The sequence below is a fragment of the Hyla sarda genome, chromosome 8 (genome assembly GCF_029499605.1).
Source record: "Hyla sarda isolate aHylSar1 chromosome 8, aHylSar1.hap1, whole genome shotgun sequence".
NCBI lineage: Eukaryota > Metazoa > Chordata > Amphibia > Anura > Hylidae > Hyla > Hyla sarda.
In genome coordinates this window covers 99023693-99045001 of record NC_079196.1, presented here as the reverse complement: position 1 = coordinate 99045001, position 21309 = coordinate 99023693, and the positions used below count along the sequence as shown (strand labels likewise).

Here is a 21309-nt window from a genome sequence, read left to right as displayed (position 1 = left end):
ACGACATCATCATCTTCACACTCCATCTTATTGTCCCTGTCATGCCTCTAAGCATGAAATTCTCATGTCTGATCATCGTTTCTTTGCTCCTCCTCAGCATAATGCCTTACAGTATCCCCACCAAACCTACTACCACCAATCCCACTAGTGCTATGCTCGGCCAGAGTTTCCACCTCTACCACCTCTGCAACACACTCCAAGGGCTGACTGTCCTCACACAACTCCATCTCATGGCTAATGATATCCTGATTAGCACTAGTGGTGGGAAGCATAGAGCGGAGCAGATCCACAATACCACCAGAGCAGGCAGACATTTTCACCCCGCCATGTTACTGTAGACCATGAGGAATTCACTTGCTTAATGTCATATTGTCATACAATTCTTCCTCCTGAGATGATCGAGAACAAGTCAACCAGTCCACAGGGGACTTATTATTCTCTAAAAGAGAGAATTTTTTTGTACTGAAAAAGATGTGAGGTTATTGTTATGTTTTAGGGTGATTCTGCACTTACTTTCAATGATTTTACTGCATATTTATGTTAGACACCTGTAGAAATATTATATGTTTGATTAAGCCCAGAAAATACAGGTAACTTGGCCTAAAATGCATATTCCGCATTCCCTCTCAATGCTTTTAATGTGTATTTATGTTAAACCCAGGGAGAAATACTATGTTTGACTAAACCTAGAAAATACACGTAACTTGGCCTAAAATGCGTATTTTACATTCAGTATAGAGCAACAGTACTGTCACTGAAATAGGTTTTCCTCCTTATTGGAATGCATCTTTCCAGATGTATGGCAGAACTTCTATCAGTGGTGATCTGTGACAAATTTAAAGCAACATTTGAACTGTACAAATTTATGCATACGGCTTATTTACTTTTTAGGGCATTGCACCCCGGTAGAAGAGGAGACTGGAAATGAAATAGAACTGGCCTATGACAAGGAAATTCTTGAAGTATATGGAAAAAGCTCAACTATACCCAGCACAGCATCCCACAGAAAATCCAGTCCAGAGCAAAGAGAATCTCATGTTACACAGAGTTCCTGGAAAGTCAAAGAGCAGTGCAATTCACATATGGTAAATGTATCAAGAAAACACATATCGAGACATACATATATGGGAAGAAGGTGGAGTAGGAGGAGGGACTAATTTATGGATTAAATAGAAACAATGGAGAGATTTATCAAAACATTCAGAAAAGTGGTTCAGTTGCCCATAGCAACCTATCAAATTGCTTCTTTCATTTTTTCAGAGGCCTTTTTTTAAACTGAAAGAAGGAATCTGATTGGTTGCTATGGGCATGTATTCCACTTTTATTCTGCACAGGTTTTAAAATAATTTTCCCTATTTTTTGAATGCTGTCTCCAAGGCACTGCTGATAATTCTGCCAGTGTCAGGATCCGATGTATTCTTCTCTACAGTGCAGAGAGAGATTACTCTGAAATCCCCTCCATGGCAGCTAGAGAACTTGTACTAGCATTTATAGCAAAATGTTACAGTACAATAAGAAAATACCTTGAAGGGGTTGTCTACCTTGTTCCACACCTTTCCATGTGCTTTGTTAGGGCATTTGAATGCCTGGATCGCCACAAAGCCCAAGGCTTGCCAAGTGTGAACCCTCCCTAATTTAAACAGTCAAACACAAGTTTTTATACCATTATTATATTCTATGGCTAATAAAAGAAATCTGTCTATAAAGTTAAACTATATAAGGAAATTGGTTAAGTCAATCATATTCGTGTAAGATGTCTTCCCTCTACAGTGCCCAGGAGGACGCTTACAGGAAATCTGGTTTACTCTTACTTATATTTACTCAACACATTTCGCCCTGTAACAGGTAGAAGCACAGCTGAATCAGCCAAGGGGAGAAGATACAATAAGCAGTATCCCTGACCACAATGAAAAGCCTCCAGCACCTGTAGATATGTTGTTTTGTAAGGAAAATTCTGCACCACATCATGGAAAGCCTCACACAACTTTCTATGGTGGACCTTTTGCAGGAAGAAGGAGACAACCACAAAGTAAGTAACCATATTAATCACAAGACAACCTACAGGTAAAAAATATATCAATATATCCGGACCACACCGAACTATGTTTAGTACTCTGAGAATGTTTTTGTCCCTTCTTTGTCATATTATATGGTTTGTGGAGATCGCAGAGATTCCCAGTGATCGCACGCCCACCCCCACCCCCAGCATCTGACACTTATTCCCTATCCTTAGGATAAGCTATACATTTCCCTAAACTGGAGTACTCCTTTAAATAGCTTAGAGTTCCCATGATAAAACCCTTTATTTTTTTCAGTTTCTTAACATGCCCTTTCATTACCAAGATATGGGGGTTCATAGATTGTCTGAGAAATCAGGAAATCAGTCAGATCGCCGGAACTTAATGTTGGTAGTAAGTATCATGTGATGGGTGGGATCATACAGTCAGTGGGTGTGTATTAGGTATACATGCCCCTCAATGTAAAACATCCACACCCTCTGACTGTATAGTCCAAACCGTCACTCACATTTTTAAAATTAAGTTCATGCCCATCTGATTCCTTGAATTGTCGGTTAAACCACAAACCCTCATATCTGGGGAACAGAAGGGTGTATCAAGAAAATGTAAAAACTTATTTGATCAGGAAAATTTCAGTTTTGATAGGTTAGTCACTGGCCTTCTTTAATTATTACTATATTTTTAAGTTATCTAATATCCAAATTTTCCATTTGAAAAAGTAGGTTCCCCCTCATACAGTGAAGAACAAGTTGTCTATGTGAAATTGACTATTGATGCCCATAAATTAAGAACATTTTCCAAAAACTGTAGAAATATTTAATCTTAGAATAGGTTACAAAACTATATTTTTACTTTCTGGAGTACCATGAATCTACAGAATGTAGAGAAATTTCCAAAAGGAAAAGACTTTAAACAGCCGTCTGTGATTTTACATCTAAGAAGAATAACCAAAGAACTGCAGGCCGTTCTGGTCCCAGCTTTTGGTAACATCAATGATTGTTTCACTTTTGAAAATGAAACATCTAGATGACCCCTAAGCCATTTGGAGATTATATTCTGTGGATAGCTGAACAATTGGATAATAGCACAATGACAGAATGTCTACAAGAACATCACGCCAACGGTCAAACATGAATGTGCGAATATGTGAGGATGATTTGTTGTATCAGCACCTGGACAGTTTTACTTAGGGTTATCACAATGTATTTGAGCTATCAGGAGTATCAACCTGGAATATATGTGTTTCAGCTACATGAAGCTTGAAACCTTAAAGGGGTATTCCGGGCAAAAATATTTTATCCCCTATCCAAAGGATAGGGGATAAGATGCCTGATCGCGGGGGGCCTGCTGCTGAGACCCCCCGCGATCTCCCTGCAGCACCTGCATTCTATGCGGGGACTGCATCTCTAGTTTCTGAAACCTCCGGGCTTCCGGGATTGGGGACGTGACGTCACGCCCCCTCCCATAGACATGGGGCGTGGCGTGACATCACGTTCCCAGTCCAGGAAACCTGGAGGTTTCCAAAACTGGAGATTCAGCACATATTCAGTATATTCAGGTTTGTTCAATAACCCCAATTGGCCAAGTTGTTTATTTGCATTTATCGTGATAAATATTTAGGAATATTTATTATTCCTATTACAGAAACATTAACTTGCCTAATGCGGCATCACTAATGTTGTTTGGTAACAATGTGCTATACAGATAAACAGCAGAAGGATTATTTCGAACATTTTCCAGAGGGAACATTCTTACCACCAGTTTCTCAATCCATCAATGCAGAAGCAGAAGTCTTCAAAGATCCAAATACTAAGGTAAGTTTTATAATTCCAGATCTAAGAAATTATTTTAAACCCCAATTAAAGACACAACATTTGCATGTGGAACATCTCTTCCCTGATGATTTAAAATGTGGTTATACCAACAACAGATTGTCCCTGATTTATCAATCAGCCTGAAACCATAATTATCTGTTTTTTCCCATAGCAACCAATCATAGCTCAACTTTCACTTTACAAGAGCTCGTTAAGATAGGAAAGTTGAGCTGTGATTGGTTACTGTGGGAAAAAACAGACAAATAGGGTTTCAGACTGATTGATATATCTCCCCACATTATGGCGGTTTTCTAATATAATACATTGAATCTATTTTCCAGGATTTACAGTAAAATTTTATATCAGGAGTACCCAGCGTTGCCAGTTTTTTCCTACCTAATCCTTGTGGGGGAGGAAAAGCAAGAAAGGAGGAAGCTTTTGTCCTCATATACCCCATATCCCAACTCCAAATCCCCATCTCATATTCTGACCTTATTTCCCGTCCTCATATACCGACCTCATATCCCATCCTCATATCCTGACCTAATATTCCATCCTCATATCTCGTCCACATATTCCGACCAAATATCCTGACCTCATATGCTGTCCTCATATCCCAACATCATATCCCATCCCCATATCCCGACCTCATATATCGACCTCATATCCCATCCCCATTTCCTGTCCTCATATCCCGTCCTCATATCCCATCCACATATTCCGTCCTCATATCCCGTCCTCATATCCTGTCCTTATATCCCGTCCCCATATCCTATCCTCATATCCCATCCTCAAGTTGTGATGATGGTATTATAAGCCGAAAATAGAAGGGGGTGTGGCTTTGTGGGAGAGGATGTGAGTTGCAAGCCAGACCAATATACAAAAAGGGTAGAAAATAAGAGAGGTGTGGCTTAAAGAGTGTCTTTGCAAGATGGGGTGTGGCATGTGGGGAAGGTGTGGCTTGCCAGCCAGATTGACATATTCACCAGGAGATGCAGAGCAGAGCTGGTGGAGTAGGGTACCAGAAGTCCCATATCCTTGCATGGGACTTGAAACAAAAACCCCATTCTTCACATAAAGGAGTAGGTTAGGGTTAATTTAACTATCCTATATTTTTTTGACAATTAATATGTGGACCAAGTATTATCAAATTATCAAATAATGTTTATCGAATAATCACTTACAGCAGCTTGTCACCATCTAACATGACATCAGCCCAGATGAAGCATCACTGCGTCAGATCGCGATTGTCATTACGTCACTATATACAGTAAACAATAAGGACTTAAAAATTTTTTTTTATTGAACGTTAGTTATATATCCTGTATGCCAGAATAACTGTGCCAGGATTACCTTGGACAATCATATTGTATGACATCCATGTTATACTGTTTAATTACAAACTTTGTTTTGTGTAGAGTGATTTTCAGACTCACATTCCAAGGCATCACATGACTCAAAGAATATAGAGGAAATTGTGTTGTCCTCTGAGGAACTTACTTGTTTTAAAGTTTATTTTTATACACGATCCTTATATTTGTATTTTTGAGAGATAAAGTTTATCATTATATCTATATCATGTATAAAAAGTAAAACTTGTAGCAGTCTTTAAGAGCTAGTTCACGCAGGCAGATTTGATTGCGAACTTTCAGCGTGTTTCCCACTGCGCGTTTGAATGGGGGCAGGCTCTTTGTGCAGCAAATTTTCAGCACCAGAATTTCCGCTGTGGAAAATCCGCTGCAGACCCCATTGCCTTCAATGATTTAGACCCTTAACTTTTTCTGTAGGTTATGGAAATGTTTAAGGTAATTTAGAATTTGAAAGCATTAATTGTACATACAGTATCATTTTATGTGGTTACTGACAAATGTTTAGCATGTTTATGTCTAAAAATGGATTTATTGCTTTAATTCTTAACTTTGTGAAATGCTAAATTGTCTGTAGTAGTCTCTTTATACAGTATGTGTGTAATCTAAAGATTTCTTATTTAAGTGCAAAGAATATTGTATGATAGTACTCAGAGATTAAAATAATGTCTTACCTTCTTATTGTTACACATAGTTTCTCATAGTTAAGCCATTTCTGTAAAACCAGAGGCAAGCATTGTTTGTGTGCATCTCATGCTTTAAAATTCTTACACTTCTTTTTTTCAATGTTCCCATATAATGTTGGAAAAATTTATATTATTTTCAGGTACAAGAACCCTTAAAATTACCTCCAATTATTGAAGAGTCTTCCAAAATACCACAAAGAAAGAGAAGACGTCAAGCCACTGACCCACCAAAGGAACTCTTGGTTATACCATTACTTGTCCGTTTTGAGAATCAAAAAGTAACCCAAGAAGAGCAAGCACGCATGGATGAAGCCACTAAGAATGGAATTCCTAATTCCAACAATATTGAAGGTACAGTATACACTAGACACATGATATTGTAGTGTTGCATGTGGGTTGAATGTATCAGCCTTTGCTCACATCTGCTTTCGAGGCTCATTCTTTCCCTCCATCACAGGTAAGTTAGTGGATCCACCGCATACCAGTGATATCAATTGTACATCAGAACTGACAATTAATTGTGGTTTCATATAAGTAAATGATAAATAAATATATATACTGCTCAAAAAAAATTAAGGGAACACTAAGATAACACATCCTAGATCTGAATGAATGAATGAACTAATCGTATGAAATACTTTCTTCTTTACATAGGCGAATGTGCTGACAAAATCACACAAAAATGATCAATGGAAATCAAATTTATCAACCCATTGAAGTCTGGATATGGAGTCACACTCAAAATCAAAGTGGAAAGCCACACTACAGGCTGATCCAACTTTGATGCAATGTCCTTAAAACAAGTCAAAATGAGGCTCCGTAGTGTGTGTGGCATGTGCCCGTATGACCTCCCTACAACATCTGGGCATGCTCCTGATGAGGTGTAGGATGGTCTCCTAAGGGATGTCCTCCCAGACCTGGACTACAGCATCTGCCAACTCCTGGACAGTCTGTAGTGCAACGTGGTGTTGGTGGATGTAGTGAGACATGATATCCCAGATCTGCTTAATCGGATTCAGGTCTGGGGAATGGGCGGCCAGTCCATAGCATCAATGCCTTTCTCTTGCAGGAACTGCTGACACACTCCAGCCACATGAGGTCTAGCATTGTCTTGCATTAGGAGGAACCCAGGACCAACCGCACCAGCATATGGTCTCACAAGAGGTCTGAGGATCTCATCTCAGTACCTAATGGCAGTCAGGCTACCTCTAAAAAGCACATGGAAGGCTGTGCAGTCCCCCAAAGAAATGCCACCCCACACGATTACTGACCCAGCGCCAAACCGGTCATGCTGGAGGATGTATCAGGCAGATGAGCGTTCTCCACTGCGTCTCCAGACTCTGTCACGTCTGTCACATGTGCTCAGTGTGAACCTGGTTTCATCTGTGAAGAGCACAGGGTGCCAGAGGCGAATTTGACAATCTTGGTGTTCTCTGGCAAATGGCAAATGTCCTGCACGGTGTTGGGCTGGAAGCACAACCCCCACCTGTGGATGTCGGGCCCTCATACCACCCTCATGGAATCTGTTCCTGACCGTTTGAGTGGATACATGCACATTTGTGGCCTGCTGGAGGTCATTTTGCAGGACTCTGGCAGTGCTCCTCCGGCTCCTCCTTGCACAAAGGTGGAGGTAGCTGTCCTGCTGCTGGATTGTTGCCCTCCTATGGCCTCCTCCACGTCTCCTGGGGTACTGGCCTGTCTCCTGGTTGCGCCTCCATGCTCTGGACACTACGCTGACAGACACAGCAAACCTTCTTTCCACAGCTCGCATTAATGTGCCATCCTGGATGAGCTGCACTACCTGAGCCACTTGTGTGGAATGTAGACTCCATCTCATGCTACCATTAGAGTGAAAGCACCGCCAGTATTTAAAAGTGACTAAAACATCAGCCAGGAAGCATAGGAACCGAGAAGTGGTCTGTGGTCACCACCTGCAGAACCACTCCTTTATTGGGGGTGTCTTGCTAATTGCCAATAATTTCCACCTGTTGTCTGTTCCATTTGCACAACATGTGAAATTGATTGTCAATCAGTGTTGCTTCCTGAGTGGACAGTGTGATTTCACAGAAGTGTGATTGACTTGGAGTTACATTGTGTTCCCTTTAGTTTTTTGAGCAGTGTAAAGGCTACTGTTGCGCTAGTCTGTTCATTTAAAACTACCCTGATGCAAGTATTGCTGTTCTGCCATTCCACAAAGCCACTTGTTAATGCTATATCTATCCTTACATGAAATTGTTCATGCTTTTCTTCACTGAAAATGTGTTAGTGTTACCAGATAATACTAAGACACAAATTTGTATGCTTCATAGCTCATCCGTGAATTTTATCTCAGGAGGAAGCTTGGTGGGGTTGGTGGGGTTTTCATCCTGTCCTTCTACCACCTGATCCTTTGACCTCTTTCCTTTCTATCTTGTTCATTACTTCCTACATCCACTGCCCCTACACTGACCCACATTCTTAATTCATCTCTTCCAGTTGTTATCTTTCCTCTCCATATACATCCCCCTCCTGCTTTTGTTAAAAAAAAAAAGTTGTCAAAACTCTTTAAGGCTAGAATTACATATATCCGGTGTCCGGCATACGTAAACCCATCCTAAATCTCGATGCAACTGATACCACGACTGATGACAACATGCATCAGTTTTGTAGCATCAATCGTCTATTATTTTTGAATGCCAGATGGGGGAACGCAGCAAGAAGCGTTCCCCTGTCCGTGCCGGTCCTGCGAGTCCAAACTTCCGGCATCCAAACTGAGACGCAAACTGTCAGTTCTAGCATCAGTTTCTGAAATATTCCTGCTGTGGTTAGGCCTTTAAAAACATTATCACTGACTTAGCCAACTGCAGACAACCAAGATGTCTGGAGAGCTGGACTGGTTATTTATTTCTACTATTTCAACTTTCATAGGGAATATTCACATACAAGAAATTTATTGCAAAAATGTCTGCGACTGTTTCATTCATCTTAAAGGGGTACTCCGGTGGAACACTGATGCCGAAAAGGTAAACAGATTTGTATATTACTTCTATTTAAAAACCATAATCCTTCCAGTACTTATAAGCTGCTGCATGCTCCAGAGAAAGTTGTATTGTTATTTTCTGTCTGACCACAGTGCTCTCTGCTGACACCTCTGTCCATGTCAGGAACTGACCAGAGTGGGAACAAATCCCCATAGCAAATCTCTCCTGCTCTGGACAGTTCCTGACATGGACAGAGGTGTCAGCAGGGAGCACTGTCGTCAGACAGAAAATAACTATACACCTTTCTCTGGAGTAAACAGCAACTGATAAGTACTGGGAAGATTAAGATTTTTATATAGAAGTTATTTACAAATCTGTATAACTTCCTGGCACCAGTAGATTAAAATAATGTGTTTTCCACCGGAGTGCCCCTTTAATGATGGTTGCAAACACCCATGAACATGCTGCAGTAACAATCCCATTCAGACGTATTATCAAATGGGTTGTTCATTTGCAGAAACATCTGTAATGAATATGCTATGTGTGAACATGCTCCATTCACATTATATAGTATAGATTTAGGGTAGGGTATCAAGTAACAGCGTATTTCACACTTTGGATCCGCCAGTGACCCAACCCATTTTGTGCCTACAGCTGTTGCTGCGCAGTCCTACTACTACTACTACTACATTTCTTAAGAACCTGAAATATTCAATAATCATAAAATAAAGCAGTTCTAAACCTCAGAAGCTGAGAAATTATACAGTTAGGCCGGGTTCACACTTCTGAATTATCATCAGTCGGTGCTGGTTGCACTTGGAATCTACGGATGGATCAGTCAGCGCTGGCTGCACTCGGAATCTACGGATGGATCAGTCGGCACTGGCTGCACTTGGAATCTACGGATGGATCAGTCGCGCTGGCTGCACTCGGAATCTATGGATGGATCAGTCGGCGCTGGTTGCACTTGGAATCTACGGATGGATCAGTCGGCGCTGGCTGCACTTGGAATCTACGGATGGATCAGTCAGCGCTGGCTGCACTCGGAATCTACGGATGGATCAGTCGGCACTGGCTGCACTTGGAATCTACGGATGGATCAGTCAGCGCTGGCTGCACTCGGAATCTATGGATGGATCAGTCGGCGCTGGCTGCACTTGGAATCTACGGATGGATCAGTCAGCGCTGGCTGCACTCGGAATCTATGGATGGATCAGTCGGCGCTGGTTGCACTTGGAATCTACGGATGGATCAGTCGGCGCTGGCTGCACTTGGAATCTACGGATGGATCAGTCAGCGCCGGCTGCACTCGGAATCTACGGATGGATCAGTCGGCACTGGCTGCACTTGGAATCTACGGATGGATCAGTCAGCGCTGGCTGCACTCGGAATCTATGGATGGATCAGTCAGCGCTGGTTGCACTTGGAATCTACGGATGGATCAGTCGGCGCTGGCTGCACTCGGAATCTCCGGACTGATTTTTTCCGGCTGGAAATTCCGAGTGTGAACCTGGCCTAACAGTATAATTTCTCAGCTTCTGAGTTTTAGATCTCTTTTATTTTTATTTTAAGATTATGAAATATTTCAGGGTCTTAAGAAATGTAGTAGTTTTCCCACATTATGGATGTGCTGTTTGTGCTGATCAAAACCCAAGAAGCTCATATTGTTTGATGACTTGCTCATCCAGCTGCAGAATAGAAATGTTGTGTAACCTCAAACATTTTTTGTGGGCCACATCCCTGGTGATGAGACGCTCTGTCAGCCCTCAAAGCTTTGTGTTTTACTTCTGGCATTCCAGGACATTCATTTCTATTGATTATTAGCCAAGCAGATAACCATTAGAAGTTTGTGTGTTCTTAACATTGTTTGTCACATTATATAAATGAGTAGAACTGTTCAGATTTTTGTTCAGATGCCAATGGTCCACCAGTGTAATGCTATTCATTTAAAGAACAAAAGGCTTCTGAAGATGACACAGGAAGATGAATTCCTGTTTTATTTGTAGTGTATAGCAGCCCTAGATAAACAAATACACAAAGTTTTCTTGATGGCTTTCATCCAAGGTGGGCAAACATTTTGTGTTGCTTCTTTCTTTCTTGTGCTGCTCATCACCAGTTTTATTCTATCTGGTAACTGCTGTTAAGATCAGGTGTGCAATCTAATTGTTCTCCTTTTGTTTCCGTTTTTGTAAAAATATTGAATAACATTTTGTGCTTTTAGAGCCTACCGGTGGTAAAGCAAAGAGCGAGGAGGAATTAAATGAGGAGCAAGTGGACACCCTGCCTACCATTCAAGTACCCATAGCAGCTGCAGAGAGCAGATTCAAGACCCTTCAGATTGATATTGATTGGAATGTGGATCCTAACACAGGTAGCCCATCCTTACATCTCATGAACACATGGACAATGTTGTAGAATGAACATGTATGGAGAATGCAGTTTGGAAGCTGCCAGTATACAAATAGGTTTGTCCATTGTCAGGGTCCGGATGGGTATACTGTGAGGATACTGGTGGTGGATCCTCTGTGTCAGTGGGGTGATGACGTGGGCCGTACCAGGGGAACGGAGTCTAAGGGGTTACTGGTTTTCACCAGAGCCCGCCGCAAAGCGGGATGGACTTGCAGCGGCAGGTAACCCCCAGGTCGTTCCACCCGATAGCGACTCAACCCCAACTGACGGCTGAGACAGGCGCGGTACAAGGGATTAGGCAAGAGCAAGGTCGGACGTAGCAGAAGGTCAGGGCAGGCAGCAAGGATTGTAGTCAGGGGCAACGGCAGAGGGTCTGGAACACTGGCTTGGGACATACACAAGAAACGCTTTCACTGGCACTGAGGCAACAAGATCCGGCAATGCTAGGAAGGGGGTTTTTATAATGAGGCCACAGGTGTGAGTACTGATTGGGCCAGGCGCCAATCAATGGCGCACTGGCCCTTTAAATCTCAGAGAGCCAGCGCGCGCGTCCTAGGGAGCGGGGCCGCGCGCGCCGGGACTGAGCCGACAGAGGACGGGACAGGTGAGGGGATTGGGATGCGAGCCGCGAGCGGGCGCGTCCCGCTACGCGGGTCGCATCCCCGCCGGTGAGACTAATGCATCGCTCCCGGTCAGCGGGTCCGACCGGGGCGCTGCATGGAGGTGAACGCCGCGAGTGCTCCGGGGAGGAGCGGGGAGAAGCAGGGACCCGGAGCGCTCGGCGTAACATCCATGGCTTCTAAGTGCAGAAAATTGGTCAGTAGCTTGGTGTTTTTTTTTTTTTAAAGAGAATGAATCATCAGGGAATGACATTGTTTAAATCAAGTTTTTATGTAAAACATATGCTGTTAGAATTGTTGGTGACTTTTTATCTAATTTTCCATTTTAATATCAATATTATAAAAAAAAATCTGAAATCTTTTCAGTCTGGTCGCTAGGCCTAAAATTAAGCTGATATTTCCTGTTCTGTCTTTGATGATAAGGCGAAGGTTGCTGGAAAGGGATATGTACAGCATTACAGTGAAAGGGGACACTGGTAGATAGAGAAGACAATAGCAGCTCAGCCTCACCCTCCCTGTAGAATGACCACTGCAAAGGTAAAAGAGGTCACAGGGCATGCTTACAAATATTCCTAACACAAAGAAAAGGGTCTGCAGATGTTCATTGTGTCTATGTTGATGGGACTTTCTGTAAAGCATATCACTAAATGTTGTTAGAAACAGGCTAGGCTCTATGGCTGTCCCATAATAATTTACTTAATTTGAAATACAAAAAAATACTATCAGAACATAGAAATAGATTAGAATAAAAGAAGATGTTTCAGTATCTGGAAAAATCTATGTGATACATTCCCTTAAAAGAAGGATTGATTATTGTGCACAAAGAGCCATGTATATAATACCTGGACCCCTTTGCTTCCATTTGTTGGCCAAACATCCCTTATTACATGGGGAGATGTGTGGGTACGAACAATGTTTTTTAGTAAGTCAAAATGAAGCGTTAAACCAAAGAACGGGCATTTGCTTTGTTGATCGCTTCCCCTGTTCAGCCAATGATCACTCTGTGTAATAGGACTCATACATTCATCGACAACTACTGTTGTTATCATTAGTGGGGTTCTCCGGTGCTTAAACATCTTATCCCCTATCCAAAGGATAGGGGATAAGATGCCTGATCGCGGGAGTCCCGCCACTGGGGACCCCAGGGATCATGCACGCGGCACCCCGTTTGCAATCAGTCCCCGGAGCGTGTTGGCTCCTGGACTGATTACCGGCGACTACAGGGCGGCGTGTGACGTCACGCTCCGCCCCTCAATGCAAGCCTACAGGAGTGGGCGTGATAGCTATCACGCCCCCTCCCGTATGCTTGCATTGCGGGGTGGAGCATGACGTTACACGCCGGCGCAGGCGTGACGTCACACACCGCCCTGTAGTCGCCCATAATCAGACCCGGAGCGAACACGCTCCGGGGACTGATTACTAACGGGGTGCCGCGTGCATGATCCCTGGGGTCTACAGCGGCGGGACTCCCGCGATCAGGCATCTTATCCCCTATCCCCTTCAAGAACTAATAAAATGTTATGCTAACTAGAAAAAATTGATGATTAAGTAGACATTACAGCACAGCAAGGATTATTCTAGTAAACAGTATTTCACACATATACAGGAGGATCTGTAAATGTTTCTTGAGGTTATCAGAACTGAAAGAATTAGTAAAGTACAAAAACATCACATGACAACAGGGATTATTCTGGGCTTCCTGTATGTTAGTTAGTTATTTCATTGAAGAAAACTTCAATTGTTCTCTTCTCAATCTGAAGTCACTATTTAAAGGGAACAAATGATTGTCTTCAACTATATAAGAAATGTACTGTAGATAAGAATGTTTAACTGTTGACATAGGTGGATATCTATGATCTCCTTCCAAAGCTATCATCAATCGTGCCAATTTATATTCCCCCAAGTGGTTGAGGTGGTCATTGGGCACTGTCACTGAACAAACACAATTGGCTAACAGGCAATTGCGTAAACTGGATCCTATTATAGCCTAACTACACCAAAAAAAAAAAGGTAGTGATCTCCCCTATTGGTGTATGGCAGGTATTTGTTACTTTATGCTGTCTTTCATGCTCTCCTCTTTTTTACTATATAATGCTGCTGACTGACCTCTGAACAGGGCTAGGTGCAATACAATTAGTTACTTGCACTTTACTCATAGCCCTATTGAGGACATATACCAGCCTTATACGTTCACTATATGTATGTTTCATTATTTATTTTTATTATTTATGGGCATGTTGCAATTTGATATCTGTGGACTGTATCCCTGCCGTCCGTATTGTCTACCATTGTGGATTTAGTATCACTACTTCTTTCTGTAGCTTTCATCTGTATAGTACCTTGTATTTTATGTATGATTTTATAATGCACTTGAATAAAGTTTATTCACTATTTTTGTATTCAAATCAGTATAGTGGTCATTGGGCAGTTTTATGACCATGCCAATATAGATGGTTTTGGTAAGTACTGAAGTCAGTTCATAAAATGTGTGACTGCCTGTAAGTGCTGTCATTGTGAAGGGGAACTGTCTCTAAGAAACAATAGCTTGGCTGTGAAGCAGTAGCCTTCACAAGCCCATAGAACATTCAGTACAGAGGCACATAACAATCTGTGCTCAGTTGTAACCCTCTCTACTGGTTTCCAAACTTCTGGAAACAACATAACAAGAACTGGATGTGGGAAACTTCACGGATAGGGTTTCTATAACTGAGCAACACATATGTGCAAATGAAAGCATTAGCTGGAGCGGTGTAAAGCATCCTGGCATTGGACTCTTGTGCAGTGAAATACATTTTCTGAAGTAACATCTGGCAGGCTTATGCGTAATACTGGGTTATACTGGATGCCAGGAGTACAGTTGCCTAAATGCCAAGGAGTGAAGAAACCTATAATGTTAGGGTTCCATGGCAATGAGAAATTGCCCATAATTCATGGGAAGATGTAAGGGACATTGTTAGAATCACTAGATATCTGACATGACCAGATGTTTTGCAATGGTCTCAAGAGTCTTTGCATAATTTTTTTCTCCATTGGAAAACATAATTGTCGTCTGCATTAATGCAACCATATTGTTAAGTCACTTTTCTCTTTTGCATAATTTTGCCTTAACTACTTGAATAAATATCATCATGAATCATGTTCCTGAAACAAAGGGCTCCACGCAACATTGGGGCGTAGGAACAGTCCAAGTGTTAGTCTTCCATTAAACAGGGTGGGCCATTTATATGGATACACTTTAATAAAATGGGAATAGTTGGTGATATTAACTTTAGTATATGTGAGGGGGGAAACTTTTCAAGATGGGTGGTGACCATGGCGGCCATTTTAAAGTCGGCCATTTTGAATCCAACTTTTGTTTTTTCAATAGGAAGAGGGTCATATGACACATCAAACTTATCGGGAATTTCACAAGAAAAACAATGATGTGCTTGGTTTTAACGTAACTTTATGCTTTCATGAGTTATTTACAAGTTTCTGACCACTTATAAAATGTGTTCAATGTGCTGCCCACTCTTCTCCCACTCTTCACACACTGATAGCAACACCGCAGGAGAAATGCTAGCACAGGCTTCCAGTATCCGTAGTTTCAGGTGCTGCAGAATGGGCAAAACAAAAAATGGAACAGGACCCCCAGTTTATACAGAAGATTTTGTTCAGTGAAGAGGCAAATCTTTTATGTGAATGGTGAAGTTAACAAACAAAACCACCGCTATTGGTCTGACACTAACCCACATTGGATAGATCCCTCCAAGACTGTTGGAACACAAAAATTTATGGTATGGTATGGTGTGGTATATGGGGTACAAAGATAGTGGAGCCATTCTTCATCAATGGAAACCTCAAGGCACCTGGATATGCAATATTACTACATGATGATGTGTTTCCCTCTTTATGCACTGAAGCTGGCACGTTCCCTGAGTTTTTCCAGCAAGATGGTGCACCACCACATTATGGGTGTCAGGTCCGAGCATTCCTAGATGAACAGTTTCCTGGAAAGTGGATTGGTCATCGGATGTCAGTTGAATGGCCCCCAAGGTCTCCTGATCTGACCCCATTAGACTTTTTTTTGATCTTTGGGGTCATCTGAAGGCAATTGTCTATGCTGTGAAGATACGAGATGTGCAGCACCTGAAACTATGGATAATGGAAGCCTGTGCTAGCATTTCTCCTGCGGTGTTGCTATCAGTGTGTGAGGAGTGGGAGAAGAGGGTTGCATTGACAATCCAACACAATGGGCAGCACATTGAACACATTTTATAAGTGGTCAGAAACTTGTAAATAACTCATGAAAGAATAAAGTTATGTTAAAACCAAGCACATCATTGTTTTCTTGTTGTCACGATGCCGGCTGGCAGGTAGTGGACCCTCTGTGCCAGAGAGGGATTGGCGTGGACCGTGCTAGTGGACCGGTTCTAAGCCACTACTGGTTTTCACCAGAGCCCGCCGCAAAGCGGGATGGTCTTGCTGCGGCGGTAGTGACCAGGTCGTATCCACTAGCAACGGCTCACCTCTCTGGCTGCTGAAGATAGGCGCGGTACAAGGGAGTAGGCAGAAGCAAGGTCGGACGTAGCAGAAGGTCGGGGCAGGCAGCAAGGATCGTAGTCAGGGGCAACGGCAGAAGGTCTGGAAACACTGGCAAGGGACACACAAGGAACGCTTTCACTGGCACTAAGGCAACAAGATCCGGCAAGGGAGTGCAAGGGAAGTGAGGTAATATAGGGAGTGCACGGGTGATAACTCTAATTGGAACCACTGCGCCAATCAGCGGCGCAGTGGCCCTTTAAATCGCAGAGACCCGGCGCGCGCGCGCCCTAGGGAGCGGGGCCGCGCGCGCCGGGACAGAACAGACGGGGAGCGAGTCAGGTAGGAGAGCCGGGGTGCGCATCGCGAGCGGGCGCTACCCGCATCGCGAATCGCATCCCGGCTAGCAGCAGGATCGCAGCGCCCCGGGTCAGAGGACGTGACCGGGGCGCTGCAGCGGAGGAGGTGAAGCGAGCGCTCCGGGGAGGAGCGGGAACCCGGAGCGCTCGGCGTAACAGTACCCCCCCCCTTGGGTCTCCCCCTCTTCTTGGAGCCTGAGAACCTGAGGAGCAGACTTTTGTCAAGGATGTTGTCCTCAGGTTCCCAGGATCTCTCTTCAGGACCACAACCCTCCCAGTCTACTAAAAAAAAATTTTTTCCTCTGACCTTTTTGGCAGCCAAAATCTCCTTGACCGAGAAGACGTCCGAGGAGCCGGAAACAGGAGTGGGAGGAACAGATTTGGGAGAAAAACGGTTGAGGATGAGTGGTTTGAGAAGAGAGACGTGAAAGGCATTAGGGATACGAAGAGAAGGAGGAAGAAGAAGTTTATAAGAGACAGGATTAATTTGACACAGAATTTTGAAAGGACCAAGATAGCGTGGTCCCAACTTGTAGCTAGGGACACGGAAGCGGACATATTTAGCGGAGAGCCATACCTTGTCTCCAGGGGAAAAAACGGGGGGAGCTCTTCTTTTCTTATCCGCGAACCTCTTCATGCGTGAAGAAGCCTGTAAGAGAGAATTTTGGGTCTCTCTCCATATAATGGAAAGGTCACGAGAAATTTCATCCACAGCGGGCAGACCAGAGGGCAAGGGGGTAGGGAGGGGGGGAAGAGGGTGACGGCCGTACACCACGAAAAATGGGGATTTGGAGGAAGATTCAGAGACCCTGAAGTTATACGAGAATTCGGCCCATGGAAGGAGATCTGCCCAGTCATCCTGGCGGGAGGAAACAAAATGTCGCAAATAATCACCCAGGATCTGGTTAATTCTTTCTACTTGTCCATTGGACTGGGGATGATATGCAGAGGAAAAATTTAATTTAATCTTGAGTTGTTTACAGAGAGCTCTCCAGAATTTAGACACGAATTGGACCCCTCTATCCGAGACAATCTGCGTAGGCAACCCGTGAAGACGAAAAATGTGTACAAAAAATTGTTTAGCCAACTGAGGCGCAGAAGGAAGACCAGGAAGAGGAATGAAATGTGCCATTTTGGAGAATCGATCAACGACCACCCAAATAACGGTGTTGCCACGGGAAGGGGGTAAATCAGTAATAAAATCCATACCAATCAGAGACCAAGGCTGTTCGGGGACAGGCAGAGGATGAAGAAAACCAGCGGGCTTCTGGCGAGGAGTCTTATCCCGGGCACAGATAGTGCAGGCTCGCACAAAGTCCCCAACATCCGTCTCCAGAGTTGGCCACCAATAGAAGCGGGAGATGAGTTGCACAGATTTCTTGATGCCCGCATGACCTGCGAGATGGGAGGAGTGACCCCATTTGAGGATTCCGAGGCGTTGGCGTGGAGAAACAAAGGTCTTTCCTGGAGGAGTCTGTCTGATGGAGGCAGGAGAAGTGGAGATCAGGCAGTCAGGTGGAATGATGTGTTGCGGAGGGAGATCAACTTCTGAGGCATCCGAGGAACGAGAGAGAGCATCGGCTCTAATGTTCTTATCGGCAGGACGAAAGTGAATCTCAAAATTAAATCGGGCAAAGAACAGAGACCACCGGGCCTGGCGAGGATTCAGCCGTTGGGCCGACTGGAGGTAGGAGAGGTTCTTGTGGTCGGTGTAGATAATAACAGGAAATCTTGATCCCTCCAGCAGATGCCTCCATTCCTCAAGTGCTAATTTAATGGCTAGAAGTTCTCGATCCCCGATGGAGTAGTTCCTCTCCGCTGGAGAGAAGGTCCTAGAGAAAAAACCACAAGTGACAGCATGCCCGGAAGGATTTTTTTGTAGAAGAACAGCTCCAGCTCCTACTGAGGAGGCATCAACCTCCAATAGGAAGGGTTTGGAAGGGTCAGGTCTGGAGAGCACGGGAGCCGAAGAAAAGGCAGACTTGAGTTGTTTAAAGGAGTCTTCTGCTTGAGGAGGCCAGGACTTGGGATCAGCATTTTTCTTGGTTAAAGCCACGATAGGAGCCACAATGGTAGAAAAATGTGGAATAAATTGCCTGTAATAATTGGCGAACCCCAAAAAGCGTTGGATAGCACGGAGTCCGGAGGGGCGTGGCCAATTTAAGACGGCAGAGAGTTTGTCTGGATCCATCTGTAGTCCCTGGCCAGAGACCAAATATCCTAGAAAAGGAAGAGATTGGCATTCAAACAGACATTTCTCAATTTTGGCATAGAGTTGGTTGTCACGAAGTCTCTGAAGAACCATACGGACATGCCGGCGGTGTTCCTCTAGATTGGCAGAAAAAATTAGGATATCGTCCAGATATACCACAACACAGGAGTATAATAGATCACGAAAAATTTCATTGACAAAGTCTTGGAAGACGGCAGGGGCATTGCACAGTCCAAAGGGCATGACCAGATACTCAAAGTGTCCATCTCTGGTGTTAAATGCCGTTTTCCACTCGTCCCCCTCTCTGATGCGGATGAGGTTATAGGCGCCTCTTAAGTCCAATTTAGTGAAGATGTGGGCACCTTGGAGGCGATCAAAGAGTTCAGAGATGAGGGGTAAGGGGTAGCGGTTCTTAACCGTGATTTTATTAAGACCGCGGTAGTCAATGCAAGGACGTAGGGAGCCATCTTTTTTGGAGACAAAGAAAAATCCGGCTCCGGCAGGAGAGGAGGATTTACGGATAAAGCCCCTTTTTAGATTCTCCTGGACGTATTCGGACATGGCAAGAGTCTCTGGGGCAGAGAGAGGATAAATTCTGCCCCGGGGTGGAGTAGTACCCGGGAGGAGGTCGATAGGGCAATCATAAGGCCTGTGAGGAGGTAGAGTCTCAGCTTGTTTTTTGCAGAAAACATCCGCGAAGTCCATATAGGCCTTGGGGAGACCGGTTACTGGAGGAACCACAGAGTTACGGCAAGGGTTACTGGGAACCGGTTTTAGACAGTTCTTGGAACAAGAGGACCCCCAACTCTTGATCTCCCCAGTGGACCAATCCAGGGTTGGGGAATGAAGTTGAAGCCAGGGAAGTCCAAGGAGAATCTCCGAGGTGCAATTGGGGAGGACCAAAAGTTCAATCCTCTCATGATGAGATCCGATGCTCATAAGAAGGGGCTCCGTGCGGAAACGTATGGTACAGTCCAATCTTTCATTATTTACACAATTGATGTAGAGGGGTCTGGCGAGACTGGTCACTGGGATGTTGAACCTGTTGACGAGAGAGGCCAAAATAAAATTTCCTGCAGAACCAGAGTCCAAGAAGGCCACTGTAGAGAAGGAGAAGGCAGAAGCAGACATCCGCACAGGCACAGTAAGACGTGGAGAAGCAGAGTAGACATCAAGGACTGTCTCACCTTTGTGCGGAGTCAGCGTACGTCTTTCCAGGCGGGGAGGACGGATAGGACAATCCCTCAGGAAGTGTTCGGTACTAGCACAGTACAGGCAGAGGTTCTCCATACGGCGTCGTGTCCTCTCTTGAGGTGTCAGGCGAGACCGGTCGACCTGCATAGCCTCCACGGCGGGCGGCACAGGAACAGATTGCAGGGGACCAGAGGAGAGAGGAGCCGAGGAGACGAAACGCCTCGTGCGAACAGAGTCCATATCTTGGCGGAGTTCCTGACGCCTTTCAGAAAAACGCATGTCAATGCGAGTGGCTAGGTGAATAAGTTCATGTAGATTAGCAGGAATTTCTCGTGCGGCCAGAACATCTTTAATGTTGCTGGATAGGCCTTTTTTGAAGGTCGCGCAGAGGGCCTCATTATTCCAGGACAATTCTGAAGCAAGTGTACGGAATTGTACGGCATACTCGCCAACGGAAGAATTACCCTGGACCAGGTTCAACAGGGCAGTCTCAGCAGAAGAGGCTCGGGCAGGTTCCTCAAAGACACTTCGGATTTCCGAGAAGAAGGAGTGTACTGAGGCAGTGACGGGGTCATTGCGGTCCCAGAGCGGTGTGGCCCATGACAGGGCTTTTCCGGACAGAAGACTGACTACGAAAGCCACCTTAGACCTTTCAGTGGGAAACAGGTCCGACATCATCTCCAGATGCAGGGAACATTGGGAAAGGAAGCCACGGCAAAACTTAGAGTCCCCATCAAACTTATCCGGCAAGGATAAGCGTATCCCAGGAGCGGCCACTCGCTGCGGAGGAGGTGCAGGAGCTGGCGGAGGAGATGACTGCTGAAGCTGTGGTAGCAACTGTTGTAGCATAACGGTCAGTTGAGACAGCTGTTGGCCTTGTTGCGCAATCTGTTGTGACTGCTGGGCGACCACCGTGGTGAGGTCAGCGACAACTGGCAGAGGAACTTCAGCGGGATCCATGGCCGGATCTACTGTCACGATGCCGGCTGGCAGGTAGTGGACCCTCTGTGCCAGAGAGGGATTGGCGTGGACCGTGCTAGTGGACCGGTTCTAAGCCACTACTGGTTTTCACCAGAGCCCGCCGCAAAGCGGGATGGTCTTGCTGCGGCGGTAGTGACCAGGTCGTATCCACTAGCAACGGCTCACCTC

General features: G+C 44.5%; 1 protein-coding gene across 4 annotated transcripts in view; it reads left to right on the top strand.

The window, feature by feature from the left end:
• KIAA2012 (KIAA2012 ortholog) overlaps positions 1–21309 on the top strand; it is a 230504-nt gene that overhangs the window by 72513 nt on the left and 136682 nt on the right. For all 4 annotated transcript variants that reach the window (XM_056535330.1, XM_056535328.1, XM_056535329.1 and 1 more), the window contains 5 exons: positions 892–1085; positions 1846–2029; positions 3723–3832; positions 6026–6236; positions 11067–11216. In XM_056535330.1, the coding sequence (XP_056391305.1) occupies positions 892–1085; positions 1846–2029; positions 3723–3832; positions 6026–6236; positions 11067–11216 (849 nt within the window). The remainder of the gene's footprint in view (positions 1–891; positions 1086–1845; positions 2030–3722; positions 3833–6025; positions 6237–11066; positions 11217–21309) is intronic.